This window comes from Blastomyces dermatitidis (assembly GCF_000003525.1).
Source record: "Blastomyces dermatitidis ER-3 genomic scaffold supercont1.1, whole genome shotgun sequence".
Classification (NCBI taxonomy): Eukaryota; Fungi; Ascomycota; class Eurotiomycetes; order Onygenales; family Ajellomycetaceae; genus Blastomyces; species Blastomyces dermatitidis.
In genome coordinates this window covers 6433427-6459307 of record NW_025544774.1, presented here as the reverse complement: position 1 = coordinate 6459307, position 25881 = coordinate 6433427, and the positions used below count along the sequence as shown (strand labels likewise).

At 46.8% G+C, this 25881-nt stretch overlaps 6 protein-coding genes across 8 annotated transcripts; 4 read left to right on the top strand and 2 right to left on the bottom strand.

Annotated features, from left to right (window-relative positions):
• Positions 1-18: 18 nt before the first annotated feature.
• Positions 19-4852, top strand: BDCG_00863 (mRNA 3'-end-processing protein rna14). Its single transcript, XM_045416369.1, has 6 exons — positions 19-272; positions 347-1395; positions 1531-1962; positions 2037-3057; positions 3140-3967; positions 4101-4852. The coding sequence occupies exons 2-6, from the start codon at positions 409-411 to the stop codon at positions 4121-4123; spliced, it is 3291 nt and encodes a 1096-aa protein (XP_045272113.1). The 5' UTR covers positions 19-272; positions 347-408; the 3' UTR covers positions 4124-4852.
• A 170-nt stretch (positions 4853-5022) lies between these two features.
• BDCG_16222 (uncharacterized protein) lies at positions 5023-11722 on the top strand. The gene is made up of 8 exons (XM_045425473.1): positions 5023-5897; positions 6679-7075; positions 7810-7932; positions 7986-8101; positions 8159-8349; positions 8413-8561; positions 8611-10441; positions 10501-11722. The coding sequence occupies exons 2-8, from the start codon at positions 6683-6685 to the stop codon at positions 10701-10703; spliced, it is 3006 nt and encodes a 1001-aa protein (XP_045279330.1). The 5' UTR covers positions 5023-5897; positions 6679-6682; the 3' UTR covers positions 10704-11722.
• On the bottom strand, positions 11126-13544 carry BDCG_00860 (THUMP domain-containing protein). Its single transcript, XM_045416368.1, has 7 exons — positions 13299-13544; positions 13036-13186; positions 12767-12913; positions 12474-12675; positions 12163-12377; positions 11824-11964; positions 11126-11683 (listed from the first exon to the last, which is right to left on the bottom strand). Exons 2-7 carry the CDS (start codon positions 13096-13098, stop codon positions 11408-11410), a joined length of 1044 nt encoding a protein of 347 aa, XP_045272112.1. The 5' UTR covers positions 13099-13186; positions 13299-13544; the 3' UTR covers positions 11126-11407.
• On the top strand, positions 13079-19255 carry BDCG_00859 (pyruvate decarboxylase). Of its 3 annotated transcripts, none has more exons than XM_045416365.1 (7): positions 13079-13372; positions 13479-13534; positions 13630-14042; positions 14108-14188; positions 14288-15518; positions 15652-15862; positions 16013-19255. In XM_045416365.1, exons 3-7 carry the CDS (start codon positions 13934-13936, stop codon positions 16103-16105), a joined length of 1725 nt encoding a protein of 574 aa, XP_045272111.1. In that variant the 5' UTR covers positions 13079-13372; positions 13479-13534; positions 13630-13933; the 3' UTR covers positions 16106-19255. The 3 variants fall into 3 exon arrangements, with proteins under 3 accessions (XP_045272111.1, XP_045279328.1, XP_045279329.1); XM_045416366.1 differs by lacking the exon at positions 13079-13372 and having other exon boundaries at positions 13505-13534; positions 16013-17298; positions 17354-19215; XM_045416367.1 differs by lacking the exons at positions 13079-13372; positions 13479-13534 and having other exon boundaries at positions 13589-14042; positions 16013-18956.
• On the bottom strand, positions 15917-22221 carry BDCG_00858 (C6 transcription factor). The gene is made up of 5 exons (XM_045416364.1): positions 20857-22221; positions 20004-20760; positions 19292-19897; positions 18833-19217; positions 15917-18752 (listed from the first exon to the last, which is right to left on the bottom strand). The coding sequence occupies exons 1-5, from the start codon at positions 21146-21148 to the stop codon at positions 17487-17489; spliced, it is 3306 nt and encodes a 1101-aa protein (XP_045272110.1). The 5' UTR covers positions 21149-22221; the 3' UTR covers positions 15917-17486.
• On the top strand, positions 22084-22335 carry BDCG_16221 (uncharacterized protein; the record flags this gene model as incomplete). The annotated part of the gene is made up of 1 exon (XM_045425472.1): positions 22084-22335. The coding sequence occupies one exon, from the start codon at positions 22084-22086 to the stop codon at positions 22333-22335; it is 252 nt and encodes an 83-aa protein (XP_045279327.1).
• Between the last annotated feature and the right edge of the window lie 3546 nt (positions 22336-25881).

Below are 25881 nucleotides of genomic sequence, written 5' to 3'. Positions count from 1 at the left end.
CGCGTTTGGTGGCGTTTAGCGCGATTAACCACGTGATGAATCATTCCCTTTTTCGGACAGGAGGCTCAAACATAACCACTCGGGAAAGAGAACATTCAATCACCGTTCAGCTACCGACAACGACCTTGATAAGTTGCAACAGACTTGCTCAACCTCCTCTTCAACGTGGTTGCTGTGCTGCGATTTTTGACAACTCCATTCTGTCACACTTTTACGGGGTGCTGACTGTTAGTCTGCGCGATCGTATCCCGCATCTTTTATTTCCAGTTCCGGTTGGTTTCTTCCAGTCCATTTATCAGCACCCTCCCCATGCCTCCCTTTCGATCACTGACAATCTCTTGAATAGTTAGTTGGATTGACTGATTTAACCCGCTCTATCCTCCCGATCCGCAATTTGTTTCTTAAGTCATGGCAGAGGATGAGGCTGAAAAAGCATTTTTCCAAGCGCAATCTTTGAATGCAGATATCGCGAGTTATGAGGCATCTGGGGATCAGGATGGGGATAGTTCAGACTCAGACGATTATGATCCTTCAAAAACAGTTCAAAATCATCAAGATCAGTATTCTGCGCAGTTAACAGATTCAAAACCGAGTGCTGTTTCAAATACTTCTTCCCTTTCAGCTTCCTTGAAGCGGAGGTCTATGTCCCAAGATTTCTCTGAAGCCGTGCAAAATAGTCATACTTTTCCTCCCTCACAAATCCCCTCCGGGTCTGAACCTGGAGATCCCACCCCTCTTCCACCTTCCAATACCTCTGCTCCTGTACAAGTGTCATCCCAGTCCATTGGGAATTTTGTTGTCGGGGAGGATAGCGACGAGGATAGAGGCGAGGCTGAATATGAACCTCCTGCAGCGTTAAGTCATGTTCATGGTGGTGATGGTGGTGATGACGGGAATGAGGGTAATGATGATGATAATGTGGCCTCTGACCCTTCTGGCAGTCGTCAGCATTCCCTTTCTCAAAATGCCAATGAAAATGTTTCTCAATATCATGTATCACATCAACTGCAGACTGCTCAAGACAAAAACTCTCCTCCTCAAGATGTTCCTCCTCCCAATAGCTCATCTCTTCCTCCTTCCTATGTTGGTCTTTCGGCGCCAAGTGATGGTGCCTCCAATTACTTGCAGGATGATTCAAAACCGCCGACCGTGACAACGGGCGATACTGCCTCTCAACCTGCAAACAGATCTATATCCTCTACTCCTACAGCAGCTGCGGCACCGCGAGGCCGTCTTCCTCATGATCGAGTGGGTATCTTGGAGGATAGGATTCAGGCTGATCCGCGCGGTGATACGGACGCTTGGTTGGAGCTAATTAACGAACACCGCTCCCGAAATAAACTTGATAGTGCCCGAGAGGTCTATGAGAGATTCTTCAAAATCTTCCCATCAGCTGTAGGTCTAATATTCTCACTAAAATATTCTTTATTTTATTTTATTTTATATTTTATTTATTTATTTATTTTTATTTATTTATTTATTTTTATTTTTTTTAAAAAAATTGAAGCCCTACTAATATTTCTCCAACAGGCTGAGCAATGGGTCGCATATGCAAACATGGAGTCGGAAAATAACGAACTCTATCGATTAGAGCAGATTTTTAATAAGAGTCTCTTGTCCATACCTAATGTCCAGTTATGGTCCGTATATCTTGATTATGTTCGTCGCCGTAATAATTTAACCACAGATACGACCGGCCAAGCTCGAGGTATCATTTCATCTGCCTACGACTTCGCTCTGCAGAACATCGGAGTTGATAAAGACTCCGCGAACATTTGGGTTGATTACATCCAGTTCATTCGCTCCGGACCTGGGAATATTGGTGGTTCGGGTTGGCAAGATCAACAGAAGATGGATCTTTTGCGAAAAGCTTACCAGAGAGCCATATGTGTTCCCACGCAAGCTGTCAATACCCTTTGGAAGGAGTACGATCAGTTTGAAATGGGCTTGAATAAGTTGACTGTACGTTCATGCTAAACCTTTCATATTATACAATAGAACAGGATACTAACGCTTATATTGTCTGAACTATCTAGGGTCGAAAATTCCTCCAGGAGAGATCCCCAGCCTATATGACGGCACGGAGCTCTTTTACAGAGTTGCAGAACATTACCAGAGAACTCGTCCGTGCCTCGCTACCCAGGTTGCCTCCCGCGCCAGGATGTGAGGGTGAGGAAATGTACAATAAGCAAGTGGAGATATGGAAGCGCTGGATCAAATGGGAAAAAGATGATCCCTTAGTACTAAAGGATGAGGATGGTGGTGCTGGTTATAAGGCTCGAGTGCTTTATGTTTACCGACAGTCGCTGATGGCATTGAGATTCCTGCCCGAGATATGGTTTGATGCTGCAGATTTCTGTTTCCAAAATGAAATGGAGTCTGAGGGCAATGACTTCTTAAAACAAGGAATAGATGCCAATCCAGAGAGTTGCTTACTTGCGTTTAAACTCGCTGATCGAATAGAAGTTACCACGGAATCTGAGCAGGACTCTAGAAAGCGCGGTGCCAAAGCTAGAGAGCCATATGACAGACTGCTTGATGCCCTTTACGACTTGATATCGAAAGCAAAGGCCCAGGAGGCTAAGGATATTGCATTTGTTGAAGAGAGCTTTTCTTCTCAAGCAGAAAGCTCTCGACGGCATGTCATGGTCGTTACTAATGAGGAGGATGAGGATGAGGGCGACGATGCTGCCAAGGCAAGAGAAGCGGCGAAAAATAGTCAGATCGAGGCTTTAAAGAAGAAGCATGCGGAGGCAATTGGCCAGCTGTCGAAAACCATATCCTTCGCTTGGATTGCTCTCATGAGATCAATGCGCCGTATTCAAGGGAAGGGCAAACCAGGAGAAATGGCAGGATCACGACAGATTTTTGCTGATGCGCGCAAACGCGGGCGCATAACTAGCGATGTCTACATCGCGAGTGCGTTACTGGAGCATTACTGCTATAAAGATCCTGCAGCGACGAAGATATTCGAGCGCGGCGCAAAACTATTTCCCGAGGATGAAAATTTCACTCTGGAGTATCTTAAACATCTTATCGACATTAATGATATCACTAGTATGTCATATTTTGCTTGGTTCAATTTTTGAAACTCATCCATTTGCTCAAATGTCATTACTAACCTTTTTTTTAATTCTAGATGCGAGAGCCGTATTCGAGATGTCCGTCAGGAGACTAGCAGCTAATCCAAACAACACACACAAGGCCAAACCCATCTTCGCGTTCATGCACGAACATGAATCAAGATATGGAGATATGGTCCAGATCCTGAACCTCGAGGCTCGGATGCGAGAGTTATTCCCTGAAGACCCTGTCCTCAAACAATTCCTCCACCGCTTTTCTACACCAGCCTTCGACCCCACTGCTTTCCAACCAATCCTCTCCCCTTCCCAGACGAAACCAAAACTGGCCTCCTTTACTGCTACGGAGGAGATGCGACCATGCCAGGGATCCCCTTCTACTCGGTATCCTCAAGGGTCAGGACCAGCACCGCCAACAACAGCAACCCACTCCCCCAAACGTCCCTATGCACCCGAAGAATTCGACGATGACGCATCAAATCGTCCGCGTAAGTTCATGCGGGCTGAGTCACCACTGAAGGGTGCAGCCGGCCGGCGACTGAATCAGCAGAAACAACAAATTCAGCAGCAGGTGGTGAATGGCGGCGGCGTAGGTGGAGGCGGGGGAGGCGGCATGGGTGGTGGGTATGGCGGTGGTGCTGGTGGTGGTCAGGGAAACAAGCCACCCATCCCAATTCCGCTACCGCGGGAGATCATGTTTTTGCTTAGCATTATCCCGGGAGCGTCTACGTATGATGCCACGAGGTTTTCGCCGGAGAAGATGGTTGCGTTGTTGCGCCAGTTGGATGTTCCGTCGTCGGTGAGTCAACTTCGACCGCCCGTTCCGCCGCCTGGGGGCGGTGGTGTTGGTGGGATGGCGGGGGGTATGAATCGTGGACAGTATATGGGTAAGTTGAACATTGAATGCTGAAATTTTGATTTTCCTTCTCCCTCTCCCCAACCCATCTCTTATTTTTGTATACATCTCTTTTAATGGGTAGTAGACGGGCTGCACTAATGATGCTTCCCTATAATATGTAGGTATGTACCGTCCGGGGTCATAGACATAGCCTACTCAATCGTGTTTATTGAGAATTGGCATAGTTCACTAGTATTCGACATGTACTACCATTCCGGACTTACACACAAGGGATGTTCGCCTATTTACCCTTTTTTTTCCGTCGACTGTTTTGATGTTATTGCATGCTTGGTTTCCCGGGGGGCCTAAAGGACATTTCCTCAATGTTACGCGCTATGTTTTTACAATTTGGTCTTTTTTTGTCTTGCTCTTTTCGTTTTCCTTCAGGCTTCCATTCTCCCTTTTCTGTCGTAGTTTTTGTTTGCTATCATCGAAATATGTATCATATGAATGGAAGAAAGAGAAAAAAGAGAGGGTAGGTAGCTTTGGGAATATTGTCATCGTCTTTTCGATTTTCTCCTCTTTTTCATTTTCATACTTTCATCTCTGGTGTGTGTGTTTTCATGTTTTCATTAAAATGCGGTTCAAAGATGGGAATTATGCACGTTTGATTTTTGAGGTTTGTCATTCCGGTTTTCTTTCTTTTTTTTTAAAAAATCTACTCTATCTTTTCGCCAGGCGTTGTCTAAACAATTCTGGGGATTATTTTTCATGGTGATATGATATGGTGGAAGGAGCCAGTCACTTCTTAGTTACTTTGAATATTATTTCTATTCAGGTATATTCCGTCCTCTCGCCCCTTTCAAGCGTGTGTATGCATGACGTTATTACAATGTCAGGCATTCGTGCTATTATAATTTCGTTGCAATAGGAACTTTTATATCGTTATTAATATTGTAGTTGATTCTTCTGGCGCGAGATAATCTAAATGCCCCTTTAAAAAGGAAAAGAAAAAGCGAAAAAGCAAAAGAGCAAATTAGCCTGAACATATAGCTTTGCGCTAGCGTAACTATAACCTTATTTCAACAACTGCATCCCCATTTTCTTACTACCGGGCAGGGGAGATAGAAGGGGGATGTGTTATGGAAATCTACCTGTCTATCAATATGGATGGGCCAGGAGATCTTTTTACTCAGGGTATTTCGCAGGCTGATGTTAATAATACTGGCTGTATTCGACGGCGTCGGGAGAAGCAGGAAACTGGTGTTTCGAGCTTCTCTTCTCTTCTTCGCACTGCCTGTCTCCCTGAGATTTTTCGTCCTTTCAGTCGAGCTGAATAAAACTGTTCGACAAGTCATACCCATTTTGAGGGGTAATTAATGGGTTGTGGACGGGGAGGGGATACCATGACCTTGTTGTGAAATTCTCTCTGGAGGTGCCGCTAGCCCTTCGTACACACATTCATTGCCTCTTCTTGCCTGATATGATGATGATGATGATGATGTATGGGAGAATGGCATACCGCCCATGTATCGGAGAATTGTTGGGATGGAGACCATATGGAGCAGCGGCTGGGGCTCTGATGGCAACTGATAGTAGGATGGCGGGAAGACAAAGCCTTCCCAATCGGGACGTGTTGTGTTGTGTTGTGTTGTTGTTGCTCAGCGCCAGGAGACAACAACCATCTTATATCGATTCTTCTCCTCTCTTCTCTTGTCCCTTTTCCTTCTTCTTCATCATCATCATCTATCATCATCGTCATCATCTTACCCTTCTCCTTTTCCTCCTCCTTCTTCTTCATCATCATCTATCATCTATCTTCGGCATCTAGCTGGCCTTCCATATCTGCATTGCTATAGTCAGCAGCACCTTGAAAATATCTCAACTTCCCTTCAGTGCTTGCTTTTTCTCACTCCCATCATCGGACTGATCTTTCCTGTACTCTTAAGAGCCTTTGGACTGCCACATACACTGGTAAGGTGAGTTATTTCTACCTTTACTCTTTTTTCTCTTTCTCAATCCTTTCTCTTACCGCTGTTGATACCCGTGCTTGCCCACATCGCTCTCACATACTCTCTATCGCGTGCATAAAGACCTCGCGATACATTATCCACTTCAATCATCAGCTCCAGCTTCATTTTCTCCTTACTTTCCCGTCATACCCCCGGTTATTCTGCCCTCATTACACGCGTAGTCACATTTAGCAGTATCTCCCAGTTGAGATATCATTCTCTTCTCATCTTTTCCCTCACTTTCTTGTTGTGGAACACCCCTCACAGCACGGACGGATAGAGAACAAAACAAAACGCGTCCTGCGGCTATCATTCTTTGCATTGCCTGTGCAGGCTGCGGCTACCTGTCTGTTAGTTGCTCCAAGCTGGTTTTGCTGCCATCCACCGTTAATCTGTTCTCATCCAGCTCACTATCCGCGTCTTTTGTTTTCGTTGTTGCGGTTGTTGCTACTTCTCCTTCTTTGTGTTGCCTGCTTGTTCCCTTTCTCCACAAACTCTTTAACACTCCAATCCCAAGCTTTCTGCCATATTATACACGTCTTGTTATTTTGCCGGCCATCGAGCCCAGCAGCGTCATCCTCGGATAGTTAGCATTTTCCCTTGGTGTATACTGCATTCCATACTATCGTGCGTTGATTCCTCCCCGGCAAACTGTTACCTAGCACACACTATACTCTCCCTCATCTACCTCCCTCTGATTCAACCCACGGCCACCTCAAATTTAAGTCATTCCATTGATAGACTATAGAATCATGTCTGGTGCGGGCAAGCGTCGTCGCCAACGCGACAGGCGAAATGGTACCACCCAAGAAGACAATGGGAATAGTCCCCCCCAGAGCCATACGCAACTCGACGGGACATCAGGTCCAGGAAGCACTAGCCAACGTGCTGGCATGCACTCCCCTCCCGGCTTACCACGCACTGGGATGAATTCACCTCCTGGCTCACCACGCGCTGGGTCACCGTCAGCCCGTGGTAGAAGCCCGGCCCCAGGCACCCCAACCTTTGGTAGCATCGCTCAGAGGATGGAGACTGGGAATCTCCCTCTGCGAGACCCTGCTCGTGATCCAGAAAGGATTCCGAAATTGACAGATATGTGTCGAAATGTTGATCTACCAGCGGATGCTTATCAGCTAAACCCAGAAGTAAGCATAATTCCCTGTCTTATTACTGTTACCATATTGCCTTGAAGTCTTCAATGTCTGCTTTCCATGTATGATTCACCTTGTGGGGCAACTGTAACTAGTTGTTCCGCTTTTCATTGCTGGCTGGCTATGGGGAGAAGCCAAATATCTTCTCAAAGGCTGGAATGACGGGTAGCCTGTCTACCTTGTTACAGTTTCCAGCGTCGGGAGGTGTGACAACAACAATCCATAGAGTATGCAAAGCGGAGTGAAAGCTTTATCATGTAACTTCTCGGATATGGGGACGTACATTGCATTCACAAAGACAGTCTTGAACCCTTCTTTCTCCAGCGCCGGACACAGCCCCAGCTTCACACCAAGAAAATTCTCTGGGATGAATTTCAGTCAAGCTGCCTGATTTGGGTGGACCATTACCATACGGGGGGAATTCACACCCATCCTTCTGCTAAAGATAAAAGGGCCTTTCCATTCCGCTTATATTGTCTTCTTCCCTTCTGCCTCTTCTCCCATGTGCTTCCTACCTCTCGTCGTTTTCGTTCCCATAATTCTATTATTACCCTGAAATATTGCTATTTCTTTTATTGTTCTACATCCTATCCCCTTTCCATTTGTATTCCAGGATCATATATTTTTCTACAATGAGCGGCTCCGGAGGGTCCAAAGCGCCTTCGCAAAAGACAGATGACGCGAGCTTATTTCGTCATATACATGTCACTGACCAGTCCGCTGAACAGTTCTTCGCTCGAAAGGACCTTGCCAAGCGCGCGGGTTATAACGCTACTGGCAAAGAGATTGCCGTAGCTGTAAATTCGTACGCCATCACCCAGTTCCCCACCAAGCCCGTGTATCAGTACGATGTAAGTTACGCTTTTACTCCGAAGCCCCGATTTTATTACTCATTCTCCTCTAGGTACACATCGGTAATGGCTCCGAAAAACGCGCCGTAGTACAGAAGGTGTGGCAGTCGAAAACAAGACTGGCCAAAACTGGAAAAAAGTTTATCTTCGATGGGAATAAATTGGCGTGGTAAGCTCACAGTTCACTTACTAAAGGTTAGCTTTCGTTCGGCTAACAGCTCCTCAGGTCGCTTGACCGACTGCCTAATGACGTTAACGTCATGGTTGACCTAGACGCCGAGCAGGGCAGATCTGGATCAAAAGACCCAAATATATTTCGCTTGGTGGTTCGCCACACGAAGAAGGTTAACCTCGCAGTAATTGAGGAGTATCTTCGCGGCAATGGAAGCATCTCCAAGGAAGTATTGGAAGGGCTGAGTATGTGATCCTCTTCACTTTTACTCTAGCTTTTGATTTTCATCTAACTTAATCTTTCCCAAGGCTTCCTCGACCATGTGTTGAGAGAGACCCCCAGCGAAAAATTCATTCCGATTAAGCGCTCCTTCTTTAGTGAAAAAAACCCAAAGGCGTCCGTTGGAGGCGGGGTATTTGCATACAAAGGCATCTACCAGGCCATTCGTGCGGTCAACGTACGTTGCCCCCAAACATTCAATTGATATCATGTTGACATCTTTCTAGCCTGGTCGGTTGGCCCTAAACGTCGATGTTTCCAATTCCTGTTTTTGGGCTCTTATCTCTCTCCTGAGTGCGGCGATCGAGGCCCTGGAACTTCGCGATGTCCAGCAACTTATGAGCTGGACCAAGCCGGTTGACGATGGCCATGGCGGTCGTGCTCCATCCGCCAAATTCCATCAGCTAAGCCGCTTTCACAAATTAACTGTGAAGGCCTCGTATAAGGGTTGTCCTTGCCCGGAGAGGGAATGGACGATCAAAGGATTCCTTCCGGTCAATGCGAAGGAATACACGATCGATATGCCTGACAGGGCGACTGGTCAAGTTCGCACTATCAGTATCTATGACTACTTCCGCTCTAGGTACAATGTTGTTCTCAGCTACTGGGAACTTCCTCTCGTGAAAATGACCAAAAAGGGAGTGGTGTATCCCATGGAATTTCTGGCAATCCATCGTCCGCAGAGATTTCCTTTTAAGCTTAATGAGCTCCAGACAGCATCAATGATCAAATTTGCTGTCACACGTCCAAGCGAACGCCGCAAAGCAGTTGAAGAGTCGAAATTGAATCTTGCCCACGCCACAGACCCTGTGCTTAATGCCTTCGGCTTAAAGATTTCTGAGTCCATGACGACCACAAAGGCCCGCCTACTCCCTAACCCAGAGATCATTTTTGGAGGTAATCAACGTGTGAATCCAGGTACTGCAGGCCGATGGGATCTTCGTGGGAAGAAGTTTTACTCCAAAAACTCAAAGCCACTGACTTCTTGGGGCGTCGGTGTGTTCAGGAGTCGCCATGTCAACCAGGCAGATGTGGAAAGGTTTGTTGATGCATTTGTGCGTGCATACCAAGGCCACGGTGGAGTTGTTGCCAGCACTCGACCATTTATTGGTGAGGTAGAAGCAGATCCTGCAAAAGCAGCATACAACCTGTTTCATTCTACTGGAAACAAGTTTAATCAGCGGCCCCAGCTGCTTATTTTCATAGTGATGGATAAAAATGCATTCCATTACACCAGGATCAAGAAATCTTGTGACTGTCGCTTCGGTGTTGTTTCCCAGGTTTTGCAGGCTTCCCAAGTTGCAAAGTGCAACGGCCAATACATTTCAAATGTTTTAATGAAAGTCAATGCGAAGCTCGGAGGGACCACTGCGAGGATTGCCTCAAAAATTACCAAAGGCCTAGCTCCTTTCAGCATGATTATCGGAGCCGATATCTCTCATTCCGCCCCGGGAAGCTTTGCCCCATCGATGGCCGCTATGACTGTATCTATGGATCAATTTGGTGGTCGGTATACCGGAGCTTGTGAAACAAATGGTGATCGTGTGGAGATGATAAGCCAAGCTAATATCAAATCCATGCTTACCCCACTCATCCGCGAATGGTCTGCAACAGTGGGCCAAGGTAGAATCCCTCAGAATATCTACTACTTCCGCGATGGAGTGTCAGAGGGCGAGTTCCAGCAAGTTTTGCAACAGGAGATACCCTTTGTTAGAGCTTTGCTAAATGAATTCAATAAGGGTGTCGAATGGGGCGGAAGGATCACTGTGGTAGTCGCCTCAAAACGCCATCATATTCGCGCCTTTCCTCAACCAGGGGACCGCAATGCAGCGGATAAGAATGGAAATGTATTGCCAGGCACTCTGGTTGAGAGGGACGTTACTAGTGCCCATGGATGGGATTTCTTTTTGTGGTCGCATATCGCTTTGCAAGGCACATCCCGCCCCGTCCATTATCATGTGCTGGTTGATGAAATGAACCACGCGCCCAAAGACTTGCAGAACATGATTTATGAGCATTGTTACCAATACATGCGATCGACCACTTCAGTGTCACTTTGTAAGTTATTATTTCCCCCTTCTGATTGCGTGCATAAACTAAAAGATAAATTCCCCAAGTTCCCGCCGTGTATTATGCCCATTTGGTCTCCAACCGGGCTCGTGCGCATGAAAATATTCCCGCGAGCTCCGGTCCCCGCTCTGGGCCTCAGGTCAAACAGGGCCAAGCCCCAACTTCAGCGGAGCCCCCGAAGTCTGAAGGAAGGCAGCTGCTTCCGATCGGTGAGGGTGATCGCTTAGCGTTGAAGATGTGGTATATCTGAACAGCGGTTGTCGCTGTGTTTCACGATGGAGATGGATTTATAACGGGGATCGTTGAATTTTAGGACCGGGGGGGAGAGAACCTTGATTTTGCCTTGACTGGGGAAAGAGTCCTTACAGTGCGAACAAGCAGAGGTAGGGGAGGCACGAAGGCAGGGCTGGTTGTGTCTTTGTCAGAAAAATTAAAACAGAAACAAGGAATCATCGGGCCTAGCGACGTTGCTTCTGCCAGAATCTGAATGGTTGTTTTAGATAATTACGACTCTGGTATCCCTATTGTGGGTAGATATTTTCCATTATCGGTAGCAGAAATTTAAATCGGTTGCTCCCCGTCTTTTTTGATCTTTTCATGTTACTTTTAGGGAGTAGTTCTACTGGAACCTTTCTTGCACATCGCCAGCTACTGAAAACGTTTTGAAAAAAGGAAAAAAAAAGGTCGAGTGAATCATATTCTGCTTTACAGGATGTTAAACGATTTCTATGTAATTTTCTTCTGCCGGCTCCATGAGTATGAACTTCGCTCCAACTCCCCACTCGCTCGTTCCCGGACTACAACACAACACACACACACGCACACATATACAGTATAAATCGATGTGGCGCCAACAGGCGGGGGGAAGAGGGGGGAAGAGGAGGGAAGAGGAGGGAAGAGGAGGGAAGAGGAGGGAGGAAGAGGAGAAAGGAGGGCAATCCACGTGGTTTATATTCAAGTTGTTTTCTCTCCTGCCTCACTTCCACCTTCTACCGCTGCTGGGATAACTGGAGTCAGGGGCGTTGAGTCAATGTCAGCGGTAGCGTCAGCGGCAGTGTCAGCACCGGCTGGCATATTGCTTTCATCTGCTGAAGCGGCGGACACGGATGCGGGTGCAGGTGCGGGTGAAGGCTTGGGTCCCGGTTTGGGGGTCGGATCGTATATTTCGGAGAGATTGTATCTTTTCAGCTCGTCGTAGTCGGGACCGACGACGCTCATGCCGCATATGTTCTGTTTTTTTTGGGTTGGGGTGGTGAGGTTAGGGTTATGGGAAGGTAGCGGTGGGGAGGGGAGGGGAGGTGGAAATGAAAAGGGGTTAAGTAGTAGTAAGTATGAGAAGAGAAACGCTGCAAAGAGAGTTATTTATTTACCTGGACGATATCCACCAGGATCAGCAGGTCGTAGTTTTTCAAATCGACTGAGTGGCCGGGTCCGACGGCTTTGGCTACGAGGGGGATTAAGGTGTCGCGGGTCCATTCTGTGTTGTTTCTTATTGAGGTGCGGATCGCGTACTAAGCAATGAGAGGTAAGCGTTGGAATATTCGTTGAGGTATATATAATATATCTTTTCAGGGGTTCGGGAATTTTAGTTAGGGGGTTCACGGGTCTGACTTCGGGTAGATGAAGATAGAAGAAGGGCGACGGCGGGGTCAGGGGACGCGGGAAACCGAAGGTCTTAAGGGAGTACCCGGTAGATTGATTGCCCTCACCTTTTTCGACGGCCCGCCGGAGTGGAAATGTGGTTTAAGAACCTCACGCGATAATTGCTCAATGCCACCACCAAGGACTTTTTGCGTGAGTGTTATGGGCGTTATCCGCTGGATCCATCGGCTGCGCTTTTTGGATGGGTTTTCCCGCGCCTCTGTGCAGAGGCGATGGGCGATTTGGACTGGGTCGAGGGTTTTATCGATTTTTATGAAGGAAACTGTGTGCGTTTGGATGGGAGGGGTTTTTTTTTAAGTGTTAGGTTGTTATTTTGGGATGGGACGGGTTGGGGCCAATTATGTGGGAGGTGACGTACGGCAGGGTATGTCTAGTTTCACCGCCTGGAAAGGATTGGTGTTTTTTTTGTCCTTGTTTGGTTTCAAGTCATCTACTTCCTTGCGGATTTGAGCCTCGATATCGTCTTCCTCCTTTTCTTCTTCTTGTTGTTTACTATCTATATCCGAGGTAGATGTTTCATCCTTTGGTGTTCCAGCTAGAAGCTTTTGGCTTTCTAGATCCTATTTCATAACGGAGGATGAGACTTTTTTTCTCAATGTGGAGGTTTTGGAGAAGCAGAGCAAGTATTAAAGGGGGCCAAGTAAGACTGACTTGATAGAGTATGTCTATCATCTCGGAGACGCATTTTGCTTCCTTTCCCCTGTTCGACGTGACAAACATGCCCGCGTCACCTCTCTCGATGACACGCCTATAACTCCATTGGCGCGTATTGCTCTTGTTGAACCAAAGGTTTGATTTCTAGTTATGTTTCAATGTTAGATAATCCAATATAGGATCCCGTTGAGCCTTTTGAGGTGAGACATTGCGCTAGAGCCGAAAAAGTAGGACTATGTAATAATATAAAAAAAGTGCATCCGCACCTTGGTTTTCTTTGATGGCTTATCTCCCCAACCATCATGAGATCTTTTTGCTGGGCCCGGCATGAGGGATGATAAATGGCAGGGCAAAACCCACCACGAGTTCTCCCCTGTTTGTCGACGGCCTCGACCTCTTCAGCGGCTGAAACAATTCCTGGTGTAGAGGTTAGCGGAGACAAACAAGAATCCAGCCACCATTGGGATAATATTAAGAAGATACCAATTCCAGCCATAGTCAAGACTTATTTCTTGAAAGATATACATACAAGGCAGTCAGTTTGTCTTGAGTGGCCCGAGGATTAAAGGGCGGGTTTCCAAGCGGGTTGGTCAATAGTTACTGGTAAGGATAATTTTACTGCCCAGATCCTAGCATAAATACTAGAACATAGCTATGGTGAACGCAGGGTTCCTCCTGTCAACTAAAGTTGTTAATTCAAATTTTCTAGAATTCTCCTGCGCCATCCCTACCCTACCCTGACGGACGTCTTGATTACCAAAAAGGGTTAGTTACCACGTGATATCCACGGCCGACTTAGTCTCCTCCAAGCTAGATACACTTATTAGTAGTAACTAACTATAAGTTACTTATCTACGTAGTACGTAAACTGACAACAGGAACTCGGCGGCTGTGTTGACATCATACATTGCTCATCACTGTTCCCCATCTCAAACTTTGCCAGGAAAACATGTGCTGTCTCAATGGCAACGGTGCCGGCTGTAAGGACCTAGAGCGTAGAAATAGCGAGACTCTGCCAACTACTTAAAGCTGGTTCTGGCTTCCAGTCAGCACATATCATTTTAACCTCGTTATATATCTCCTCTCTCTTATCATTTTCCGTGTAATTGGTCTAGCTTCCCATAAACAAGTCCATTCCATTTTTGAATACCAATCACAGCTATAATGGCAGCCGATATTCCGAGAAACGAGCTTAAATCTCCCGTTGACGTTGCCCAGTATCTGTTTACGCGGCTCCGTCAGGTCGGAATTCGATCTGTCCATGGCCTTCCAGGTAGGGTACCTCTCCTTCTCAATCAATCGAAATTGGATCATGCTAATAATAGATTATTCTTCTAGGTGACTACAACCTAGTGGCATTGGATTATTTGCCCAATTGCGGCCTCGAATGGGTTGGCAATTGCAATGAACTAAACGCTGGTATGCATATACAAACATAGCATCCACCCGTAAATTGGACTCGCTGTAGTTAATCCCATTCAAAGTTATAATTACTGAAGCTCAACTCCCTAATTCTAGGATATGCTGCCGATGGATACGCACGCGTGAATGGAATGGGAGCACTCGTCACAACCTTCGGCGTCGGAGAGCTCTCCGCCCTAAATGCCATCGCCGGGTCTTTTTCCGAGTACGTCCCCGTCGTGCATATCGTCGGCCAACCCAGTACAGCTTCCCAGCGCGATGGCATGCTGCTCCATCATACCTTGGGCAACGGAGACTTCAATGTCTTTGTTAACATGAGTGCCAACATTTCATGCTACGTTGCCAAGTTGAACGACCCACATGAAGCTGCGGCTCTTATTGACAGCGCCATACGGGAATGTTGGATCCGGAGTCGACCAGTATACATCACTTTGCCTACTGATATGGTGAAGAAGAAGGTGGAAGGGGAACGACTGAAAGTCCCGATTGACCTCAAGCGCCCAGACAACGAAGAGGAAAAGGAGGAATACGTCGTGGACGTCGTTTTGAAGTATCTCCATGCTGCAAAATCTCCGGTCATCCTGATAGACGCTTGTGCTATCCGGCACCGTGTCCTCAACGAGGTGCATGACCTCGTCACAAGATCTGGTTTGCCGACTTTCGTCACCCCAATGGGAAAGAGTGCTATTGACGAAACGCTTCCGAACTACGGCGGTGTCTATGCCGGTGATGGCTCAAGTGCAGGGGTCAAAGAACTTGTCGAGTCGTCCGATCTGATCCTTAACATTGGCGCCATAAAGTCAGACTTCAACACGACTGGATTTACTTACCGTATCGGCCGTATGAATTCAATTGACTTTCATAGCACCTACGTTGCCGTTCGCTACTCTGAATATCCAAACATCCACATGAAGGGTGTTCTTCGCAAAGTGGCCGACCGCATGGGGGAGCTACACACAACCCCGGGCCGCATAATCACGAACCAGCCACCGAAACACGAACTTCGTGAAACCTCATCTGCTATAACCCATGCATGGTTCTGGCCTACGGTTGGCCGATGGCTTAGGGAGAAGGACGTTATCATAACCGAAACAGGTACAGCCAACTTTGGCATATGGGAAACAAGGTTTCCCAAGGGTGTGATTGCCCTAAGCCAGGTTCTGTGGGGCAGTATTGGCTATGCACTTGGTGCCTGTCAAGGCGCTGCTCTTGCAACGAAAGAGAAGAACCAAGGCCAACGAACGATTCTGTTTATCGGGGATGGAAGCTTCCAGCTAACAGCGCAAGAATTGAGCACCATTATCCGACATAACCTAACCCCTATCATGTGAGTTAACAACCCCCTGATTCCTGACACTGGTAAAAAAACTCCTCGATATTACATATATCTATAATATAATATATATATATATGTATATCTGGTGTCACTGAAATATCCACGTCATCGCTAACAACCCTAGCTTCGTAATTTGTAACGACGGCTACACTATCGAACGATGCATTCACGGCTGGGATGCGGTATACAACGACATCCAGCCCTGGAAGTTCAGCGATCTCGTCCCAGCATTCGGAGCCAAGCCGAATACATTCAAAACACACTCTATCAAGACGGAGAAGGAATTGACCGCCTTGTTTGCGGACGAGAGTTTTTCTTCTTCTAAGGTTTTGCAGGTGAGTTTTCTCCTATCTTTTATCTTCTCAGGATCATGATTTCGCCTTTACCGCATGTTTATATATATATGTATATACCTTTGGCTTTTCATTACCCCAAGATAGGAAGAAGACAATAACTAACTGCTCTCTGTTTGAAAATATCACCAGCTTGTCGAGCTACATATCCCCAAAGAGGACGCACCGGCAGCGCTGAGATTGACCGCTGAAGCAGCGGCAAACGCCAGCACCAGACACAAGTAAGAAAGGAGAGGTTGCAGGTATTAACTAATTTGCTGCTGTCGCCGATCTTCTTCTTCCTGGAAATACGGAGAATTCGCATCTTATTATTTAAAAGTTTTTCAAAATTTCCTTGCGTCTAGGAGTAATAATAATTCAAAACACAAATTGTCAAAACAATCATCCATTTTACAGCTGCCAACCAATTCATTCTCACAAGGAAGGTCATTACTTGTAAATAAGTAGTAACTTGTACGGAGTAACCTGGACAGAAACCATCCGACCACGTTGGCCCAGACGGGCCTTTTTGGAGTATGTACATGTACATGTACATGTACATGTATGTGTGTACTGGAGAAGAGAGCTGCAGGACAAGCCTCTGTTGCTCTGAAATAGTGCTTGGCAGAAATGCGGATTTGCTGGCGTTTATTGTTGGTTGTAATAATCGCGCGGTCTACACGGTGTGCAACCCCTCACGAGGTGCGGAGGTTGAGTTTGGTGCGGAGGTTGAGTGAATTGGGGTAATTGGAGATAGCGGAAGATTATTTATTAGTTTATCGTCAGGTTCAATAATTGATGGAGGGGGGTTGGGTTTGGATTTAAAAAAATAATAGAATATACTATATTCAGTTTAATTAATATTATACGGCTTGGTATGTTAACTATGCTATGTGTACAGAACTCTTCTTCTAGATTATTCTAGCAAAGCAGAGAGAAGAAAAAGGAGAAAATACGGACGAAGATGAAGTAATATGAAACAAATCGAACTCGAAATCAAGAAACATATATTCTATCAATGAAGAGCGCAAAAATAGAAGGTGGAAAAAAAAAAAAGAAAAAAAAGAACGGAGTGGAGAAATCTCGGAGAATTTCCTTGGAGGAATTTGCTCCCACAATTGTCATGACATCATTCATTATATCATGATAATGAAATTGGAATTAGTAGAAGTCATCATAAATGCAAATGATGTATAAGAGGGAGAAAGAAATGGCAATAATAATAGAATAGAATAGAATAATAAACTGTAAATAACACAATGCTAAAAACTTTCAGGAATCAATTCTTTCTGAAAAATCAGCTTCGTTGGGAACAATGAACAACAAACAAAACAAAGACCAAAGGTACAAACCTGTAGGAAGTGATTATTTTGAGGGTGTTTGTTTTTCTTAAGAAATCCCATGTCCTAGTTGATATTACCGCCAATCCTGAAATTGAAGTAGGTTTTTCACCTTGAGAATCTGGGGGGTGGATGAATTAACTTCTGCACCAAGTTCATGCACAGTGGTTAGTTTTGTCCAATCAGTTGCCACAAAAAAAAATTAACCATGTGACTCCCAAGATTGGTATGTTGTTTTGCCTTTCTCTTTCCAATTCATTTTCATTTTCATTCTTTTATTAATATTTTCATAACCCGGTGTCCGTCCACTGACTCCACTCAATATTTCCATCTGACCCGGCGGCACCCACGCCGCCATCAGCATCATTCCCGGCGCCCGCAGATAGATTTCCGAGCAGATCGTCCAAGTTAACACCCATATTCATTCCCATGCCCATTCCGAGGCCGCCAAAGCCAGTAACGCCCATCCCCATGCCAAATCCGGGGGTCCCTGACATGGAGTGGTCGCGGACAGATTGGTTATCAGGCTGATGCTGCTGGGATAATTGGTGTTGCTGTTGATGCTGCTGTTGAGATAGATGCTGCGATTCCAGGTCCTGCCAGAGGAAGGACTCATCGGACATTGAGATGAGGTCCGGACTTTGCAAGAGTCCCCCTGGAGACGTAGAGCCCGATGCGGACGTCATTTGGTTCCCGAGGGTGGAAAGTTGTGGAAATTGTTTTAAATGGCGTGGTAATGAGGAGGCTGTGCCACCGGAAGTATCCTGAGTGTTATTGGTGCTGGTAAACGACTGGAACGAGTGGAACGGGTCGAGCCTCGGAGTAGAGGCAGATGTTGGATCTGTAGAAGAATTTGTCAAAGATGAAGACGACCTTAATCCATACTGTGCGCCTGGGATGTTGGACTCCTTTTTGAAATGGTCGTTTTCAAGCGTCGACATGGGCTGAGTTGGATAGGCGAAGGGGTCGTCGGATGGGAACATCATTGGCATTAGATCTGGTATATAGGCCATGCTATCCAAGGGAGGTGAAAATGAGGTGTCCTGTTTCAAAGATGATGATGACAGCGAATGTGCCTGCTGCTGCTGCTGCTGCTGTTGCTGATGGCTCGGTAGTTGGTGAAAGGACAAAAATGTCTGCTGCGAGGAAGAGATGGGCGACGGTGATGGTGTCAAAGAACTTCGCATCATATCTTCGTCATTGGCAGACGATGACTTCGGAGTAGACTCAGGCAGACCAAACGGCGACTGCTCATTCGCTCTCCATGAGCGCAGGGGCTGAATATGGTGGCTATCGTCAACACTTGTACCTAGTGTCTGATTCCTTGCTGGTCCCAGTTGTTTCGAAGCTTGCAGATGAACAGGGAACGTTTTTGCTCTTTGGGGAGGTTGCACGATCAGAGTATCAGGGGTAGCCGTAGTAACGTTGGGTGGTGTCATTGTGCCCCTGGGTTTCGATGCCGGTGGTGGAGTAGGTTGAGCACGTTTCCTATTCAAGGGCACTGGAGTATTCCGTCGATTTTGCAATTTTTCGGGCAGGTGTTTGAAAATAGACTGAGAGAAGCTGATATCAGTAAAGGCAGTCCACGAAAGGAATCGGACTTTAGCCGAAACGGGGGCAAGGGGGAACAAACATTTAAGCTTTGAGCACACCGATCCGCAGCCATACTATTCTTAGCCAGCCCTGCAAGTGCATTCTTGCCTTCGAGAGCATCTTTTAAGATGCCGTCTTTGACAGTAGCCGACTCAGGATTTTCAAGGATGAAGAAGAGCAGTGACAACACGGCAAAATACGTAGTATACATCGTAAACCAGTAAGAGCCATTGAGGAGCTTCTTCTCTTTCATTCCAGCGGTAATGTGGACGACATTACGCGCCACACTCACACATGCAGCAGCACATGCAAAAGATCGTTTGTCAATTTTCCGGTCCTGCGCGTTGCCAGTAACATAATGAAGGAACGGGCGATACATAACCATCTGCACGTGAGCGTAGCCAATCCGAAGTAATTGCCTCATTCTTTTTGGCCAAGCTGTCAGTGTGAGAACACATTTTAGGAGTTCGATTTTATTTATGATGACAGGAGAACACACCTCTCGATATGAGGGGGAGCATCCCCTCCCGGTCTGAATGAATCGGGAAGATCCTCATGCCAAGCCTGCAAATCACGTTCAAGTTCGCGAATTTTTGAGTGGCTCACCATGTATGTATGGTTTGCACCTTGGTTTGCGACCTTCACAGGGTAGATATACTTGACAACTTTCATGACAATGCGACCGAGACGGATATGTGCGTTCACGCCAGCCATCAAAGTGATATGGTTTGGCGGTATTGGTAAAATTTTCTCCGCGGTGATGAACTCATCATCGATAGCTTGCGGGTATTCTTGATCGATATCGTCTTCACTTAGCATTGACGGTAGGCCAAGGATCGTACTTACGTGCACATCCATTTTTCGCACGACCCAAAATACCCTCTTTCGAGTTTCTAGCTCTATAGGATTAAAATTGGCTGAAACGGATCGATGAAGGCCAAGGCGGAGTGAGGCACGTAACGCGATACCTATATAGGAGTAGCAGGTGCTGATGTTCGCTGATGACTGAAGGAACAGGATCATGAAGCAGACAGTCTGTAGAGACGTAAGGTCACGGCACTCCGTAATGTCAAGAAGCTGTCGTCCTGCTTTGAAATATTGGAACCTGTTTTTCGTAGCAAGGAAAGCTGTCAGTAAACAAACGTACGAATCAAGCGTGGATGCAGTCCCCCGTAAGGAGAAAATATCCCGGAAAAGAACAGTAGTAGTACCCTTGATCTGTTGCGCTCTCGTAACCCGACTTATCTAGTGTAGAATCACCAACCCCTCTAAAAAGACAGCCCACAGCAAGGACCAGATATAACAAGGGCAAAAAACTGTTCTCCTCATTCGAGAAATTCTCAGGCGGGGTGTCATAAATTCGATCCAACATAACATAGAAGCTAGGTATATGTAGCAATCGCATGATGCAGCAGCCATCTTCGAGGGCATTCATACAGAGTTTGCGGGCAACCTCCTTTTCGGGCAAATCATGAAGCGGAGACAGATGGGAGTCAATTGGGGATTCCGATGACGATTTTGTTCCTTCAAGAATGTGGGAAATATTTTGGAATTTGGTCTTTGGCCGGTCTTCAGGTCGAGGGTCCGGTAGATTACCAAATTGTTTCCGTAGGTGGCGCATAAAAATTAACCCCGACGATTGGCCATGGTAATCCCAATGTCCTTGATCGTCAACATCAAGCAAACCCGTATTATCGACCATCGACTCCAAAAGCGATTCCTCTCCCTTCTCCTGCCCTGCTAGTTGTTGCCCCTCTGGATCACCCCTGTCAGAAATTTTGAGGCGGTCTCTGATTCGCGCAACCAATTCTTCCGGTCCAACGGTATCGAAGCGAGGGTCATTGATGTCAAGGTCCGGGATCACTGCGCGAAGAATCGCCTCCGCCTTTTGTACACGGTTTTCGAGCGCTTCGATATACTGTGGGGCAGGATTTCGTCGCCGGTTCGAAGGCTGATCATAGGTACAATCTACACGAGAGAGAAAGAAAGGCTCAAGAAATCAGCTGTTAACGCCTTTAAGAGGGAGAGAGAATGATAAAATCTAGTGTAATCAAGCTACCATACCATAACTGTAGACGGTACAATGAGTACACGGCTGCTTGCCGTCGCATTTGATCTTTTTCCGTCTACACTCGTCGCAAGCTCTCGTCACCCGTCGTCGCTTTTGTAATGGTGGCGCCTTGGGTGGCATTGCGTCTGAATCCGGACTTTTTGCATCCGGCGGGGTATCTGTATCCGTTTGATTGTTCGAGTTGCGCCATTCTTGCGATTCATGGGCTTCATGCGGATGGCTCTGGGGATTGGTCTCCTTCCCAGAGCCAGCGTGCGCAACGGCAGCACTATCTTTAGAGCTCATGATGGAAACCCTGACTCTGTTTTCACAGTCACATCGGAACTAGCGAATATCGTCTTAGGAAGTGTGCGGTCGGGCGGAGATGGTCGTCGTCGTCGCTGCTGCTAGTCGTGGTGTCGAGCTGGGACATATCCAAGTCGAACAACAGTTGCCAGTCGATGGCTGTGTACAATTCGCGCTGTAGAAGCAACGGGATACAAGGTAAGGTAGCCAAAGAACGGGGGAGAAAAAAGAAAAAAAGAAAAAAGAAAAAAAGAAAAAAGCAGATCAATGTGGTGGGGGGGAGGAGGTGGGTGAGGAGGAGGAGGAGGAGGAGAGCGAGGCCGATGCGAGGAGGACGTGGGGGGAAGCGCTGGCTGGCTTGGGCAACGACCGAGTCACGCAGGATCCACCGGCCGACCGCACCGGCCGCGGAACTGACAAACCGATCACCAGGGGGGGGGGGAGGGCGCGTGTGTCCTCGGAGATCAGAGCAGCAGCAGGACGGACGGCGGAGATGGCGGAAAAGCGGGCGATCTGGATAGAGCAGAGAGAGAGAGAGATGAGGAAAAACAGCCAACAAAGGAGGAAGAAAAGTAGCCGCAACTCTAATAATTCTAACTAGTCTAGAAAACGCAAGGAAGCGAAGGCGAGTTTGACATCAAGAACCTGGCGAGAAGCACCGCAGAAAATAAATAAATAAATAAATACGAACGAACGAACGAACGAATAAATGATGACGCCGAAATGAACGGCGGCGCTGGGGCTTGGTTACAGCCTACAATGGCAGGGCAGGGCGGCAGGTACTAGGAAGCGCTGCCTTGGCGGGACGGAGTACCCCTTGCCGAAGTACCCCCCCCTCCCCTGGGGAAAGGAAAGCTGTCCAATTGCTGTTGATTTCAAGGATGTTTTTGTTTAGGAATCAATCAATCAAGATCCAATAACAACAGCATGGAAAAATGGACTCCAGCCATCTTGGTCGGGGCTCTGGTGACGGTGACGGTGACGGTGACGGTGAATGGTCCAGTCAGCTGCCCAGCTGCCACCACACAACACACAACAAAGGCTTCTTCGCCGCCGCATATACCCCAGGTTTACGGAGTAACAAGAGCTACAGAGTTACAGATCCCAGCAGCTGCTGGCCAGTGCTGCGACAAATCAGGATGCACAAGAATGTCGTTCCGTGGCCAGCCAGTCGGGAAGTTACGTAACTTTCCTGCTAGCCATGTTGCATGTAACGATGTATGTACAGGTACAAGGAGCAACCCGGTTCTCATCCATTCAGATTGACTTTTGTGAAAAGTTTAACAAAAGTTGGCTTCTCCCAATGGCCTTTTGTTGGCTTGATAACTGCCGAATAATGGCCTGGCAAAAGGTCATTGTTTTTGACGTTTTCTTTTTATTTATTTTTAACTTTGTGTCCTTCCCATCCATGCTATTTCGGACTTGGTCGTTTCCCATCAAGGCCCAGAACTCTCACAGCGGATGGGAAAAAAAAAAAAAAAAAAAAAAAAAAAAAAAAAAAAAAAAAAACCAAAAAAAAACTCACCCCCCAAGAAAATGAACACGAAAGCTTCTGCGTCTTGGACATGCTAAACCCTTCCGGCCACAAGAAATCCTCCACCAGAAGATCCACAGTTGCGGCATGGATGAGAAGCCCGGAGGATCTATCAAAACGGGTCCTAGTTTTAGCAGGCATATATAGGGCGTGTCTGTACGCAGAAATATCGCACGGAGCTAACAAAAACCTTCCATAGCATTGAAACACTCCAACTATGATTAACGCGAACGCGCTTGCAGGAATCATAGCTTGTGCAGGCAATAAGTCCAATAATGGCCTCCTGCCCAATCGGAGCAGCTGTACCGCCCAAGGCAATCGTCAAAATCCCACGGACGGAGAGATTTCTTTGGATACGGTACTTGGGTAATCCAGGAACCTAAGCCCAAGCCTTCGGACGCCTGGTGGAAGAGGATGATGGCAATGAGGAGGACGAGGAAACCATCCGGTTCGATTGAAACGGTCATGCCAACGAATACCGAATGCAACAGGATACCGCCTTCGAGAATGGTGATGTTGAGAGATACATCTTTTTGTAGACGGCGGGGTCAACACCAGGCCCTAGGTCGCTGGCTTGGGAGGTGTTGTTTTCTATCTTCTTCCGCTCGGGTTCCTGCATAACGTGGCTGTGAAGCATTGCGTGGGTCCACTCGCGCTCGCGGATATAACTGTTTGTAAAAGGCGACAAACCAGACTGGCATTTCCGATTGGGAATTTACGTATGATCGGTCAAAGTCTCTGGGAGAAGCAAATTCCCTGTGGGAGAAGAGAAAAATGATATGATATCACAGATTAGCATTCTCCGAACTGGGGATTAGAAGTGTGTTGGAACACACTGTGACTTATAGAACGTTTTACTGTCCATCCCAATCATTGTCTAGGGTTTTGTTCATGACCTTGTTTTCCTTGGGCTACGAAATCTTTTCATGATTACTATTACCACCCAACCACACCCATGGCCAACATGGACGAGATCCTGGCCCGTTGCGCCACCGTTGCCGTGACCACCTATTTTTGTGTTCATCCATAACTCAACACAAAACAGAGCAAGCAGGGCTGCCAGTATACTAACACCAGGCATAGCAGGATACTGCTCTGTGAACAAAGGCGGCAGGCATGGGTCGGTTAAAGATGCGAATGCCGTTGGTAGTAACTGGATCATGTTAGCATCCCAACATCCGCACACATCAAAACCATCATCACTCCGACAGCGAATAATTTACATGAACACAAACAGGATCAGGACACCAGTTCCAAAATGTTTGCAAAAGAAGAATGCATTTGGTGGGATCTTCATGGATGGGATCTTCTTGGCAGCCACAGGGAAACCACATGCTGAGCGAAAAGTAAGTAAGTTTTATCTGTTTTATTTCTCCAACGAGTAACCGTGAAATAAGGATCTTTACAGAGCGTGCTTACAATGGGCACAAGAACCAGGACATTGTTAGAGAGCCGGTACCTTACACAGTCAATGCGTTTGGTAGAGTGGGGATGCACGTACAGAGGGCACCGACATGAAGCGGCAGATCATATTCCTCCGCTGCTTTGCCAGAGCCGCACTTTGGGCGTTCAGTTGCTTCCATCTTGTCGTCCCTAATGGCGTACCCGGGCGAAAGACACCGCGAAAAAAAGAAGGATCGTTAAAATACAACAAATGAAAGATATAATAAAAGCAAGAAAGATGGATATGACTTCCCTACAGCCAGTGGGAAACAAAGGGTAAACAAAAGTACTAATAGCATTGACCAGCAATGCCCAGGCAAAGAGAGTGAGGCAGATATCAAACCATCTTGAAAGGAAATGAAATTAGAGATGTTGCGATGCTTGACAACAAATATCGATATGCGCTGAAGTACATAGATAAAAATTAGGATTGGTGGATCAACTCGGTCAAGGTGAAAGCTGAGGAGTCCCTGTTGGATGACTCCGGATCCACGACGAGGTGTTACGAATGAAAGAGGGCGGGATACTTGGATCCATCATTGGGACATAAAACGGCTATAATGCAAAAAAGTACCTAGCAATGGGCAAGATAGGGCCAGTATTTGCAATCCTGAAGCGGTTTATCAACTGGACGTGGGCGCTCAGATCACAAGATCTGGGTAGGAGAGAGCCTTGGGATATAAACTCGATTTATGAAATGCGCATCGCATTCAGCTAAATCGTTCTCGGAGGCTGAGTATACAAGAAGGAACAAGAAAAATAAAAAATAAAATGAAAAATGAAAAATGAAAAATGAGGAGAAGAATGGAGAAAAAACAGTTTTAGCCAGAAAAGCCAAAACCTGAAAAGTAGGCGACGGGGTTCGAGAAAAAGGAGCACACTCCACACTGTTCAAGATATTTAGTCCACGGCTCGACTTGCCTCGAAAATCGACATATAAGGCCATCACTACCATACACTACCATACGTACTCGCAGTTAGCCAGTAAGTGAAACGATACATTGGCAAAGAAGATGCTCCGAAGATGAGCGATATCCTAGGGTTCCCAGGTCATTCTGTTGGCCAGAACAACGCTGTCACGGCAGAGCGGCATGACTGTTAGACAAACGACTGCCCATCCTGTCAAGGAGGTTAGAGAGTGAAGGGCCTTGTTAAAACTCCGCTAGTGGGTGCGATTTGTATGCAAGAGCGCGTTTTATATCTGACCCTAGGAAAGGGGGTATGTATGCTGTGCCGAGGGAGCAAGTTATAATGCCAAGGCGTTAGCAGCCCCAACCCCTTTTTAGCCGCCCAATGCAACATATCTGACGATCTGATTGGTCGCAGCGGATAAATCTCATCGCCTACTATGTACCCGTCATTATCATGTTATCTCCCCCTGACTTCGGAACAAGATGCACACTGCCCTCACGGAGCCGGACGGTTTGGCGTCCACGACTCTATATCTCGATGTTTCTGTTGGTCAACAGCGCGACGGATCTTAGTATCTGTGGCGATACGTAATGTTTCTCAAATTGAAATTTATATTGTATTGGCACTCTTGTCATTGCTATTGAGACATCTACCTTTCAACTTGCATCCCACTGGCGCGTTCTCCTCAAGAGTTTTGCCGTTTCTATATGGCAGATCCAACGAACAGCTCTGTAGAGCAGACTCCAGTACAGGAGATGCATGCTACTTCTTCTCATCCTACCTCAATAGCTTAGACTCCAAGGTCTCCAAGAATAACACCCGATAGTGAGGAAGTGATCGACGA

Excerpts from the sequence above, each read along its gene's own strand:
- BDCG_00863 (XM_045416369.1), top strand. The coding sequence starts at position 409 with ATGGCAGAGGATGAGGCTGAAAAAGCATTTTTCCAAGCGCAATCTTTG. Across the intron at positions 1,963-2,036 it reads TGGGCTTGAATAAGTTGACT|GGTCGAAAATTCCTCCAGGA; the intron begins GTACGTTCATGC and ends TGAACTATCTAG. Across the intron at positions 3,968-4,100 it reads GAATCGTGGACAGTATATGG|GTATGTACCGTCCGGGGTCA; the intron begins GTAAGTTGAACA and ends TATAATATGTAG.
- BDCG_16222 (XM_045425473.1), top strand. The coding sequence starts at position 6,683 with ATGTCTGGTGCGGGCAAGCGTCGTCGCCAACGCGACAGGCGAAATGGT. Across the intron at positions 8,350-8,412 it reads GGAAGTATTGGAAGGGCTGA|GCTTCCTCGACCATGTGTTG; the intron begins GTATGTGATCCT and ends ATCTTTCCCAAG. Across the intron at positions 8,562-8,610 it reads AGGCCATTCGTGCGGTCAAC|CCTGGTCGGTTGGCCCTAAA; the intron begins GTACGTTGCCCC and ends ACATCTTTCTAG.
- BDCG_00860 (XM_045416368.1), bottom strand. The coding sequence starts at position 13,098 with ATGCCGGGCCCAGCAAAAAGATCTCATGATGGTTGGGGAGATAAGCCA. Across the intron at positions 12,914-13,035 it reads AGCCATCAAAGAAAACCAAG|AAATCAAACCTTTGGTTCAA; the intron begins GTGCGGATGCAC and ends AAACATAACTAG. Across the intron at positions 11,965-12,162 it reads CCGGCGGGCCGTCGAAAAAG|TACGCGATCCGCACCTCAAT; the intron begins GTGAGGGCAATC and ends CTCATTGCTTAG.
- BDCG_00859 (XM_045416365.1), top strand. The coding sequence starts at position 13,934 with ATGGCAGCCGATATTCCGAGAAACGAGCTTAAATCTCCCGTTGACGTT. Across the intron at positions 14,043-14,107 it reads ATCTGTCCATGGCCTTCCAG|GTGACTACAACCTAGTGGCA; the intron begins GTAGGGTACCTC and ends TTATTCTTCTAG. Across the intron at positions 15,863-16,012 it reads CTTCTTCTAAGGTTTTGCAG|CTTGTCGAGCTACATATCCC; the intron begins GTGAGTTTTCTC and ends AAATATCACCAG.
- BDCG_00858 (XM_045416364.1), bottom strand. The coding sequence starts at position 21,148 with ATGAGCTCTAAAGATAGTGCTGCCGTTGCGCACGCTGGCTCTGGGAAG. Across the intron at positions 19,898-20,003 it reads GAGAGCGCAACAGATCAAGG|GTTCCAATATTTCAAAGCAG; the intron begins GTACTACTACTG and ends TACGAAAAACAG. Across the intron at positions 18,753-18,832 it reads GGTGTGCTCAAAGCTTAAAT|TCTATTTTCAAACACCTGCC; the intron begins GTTTGTTCCCCC and ends AGCTTCTCTCAG.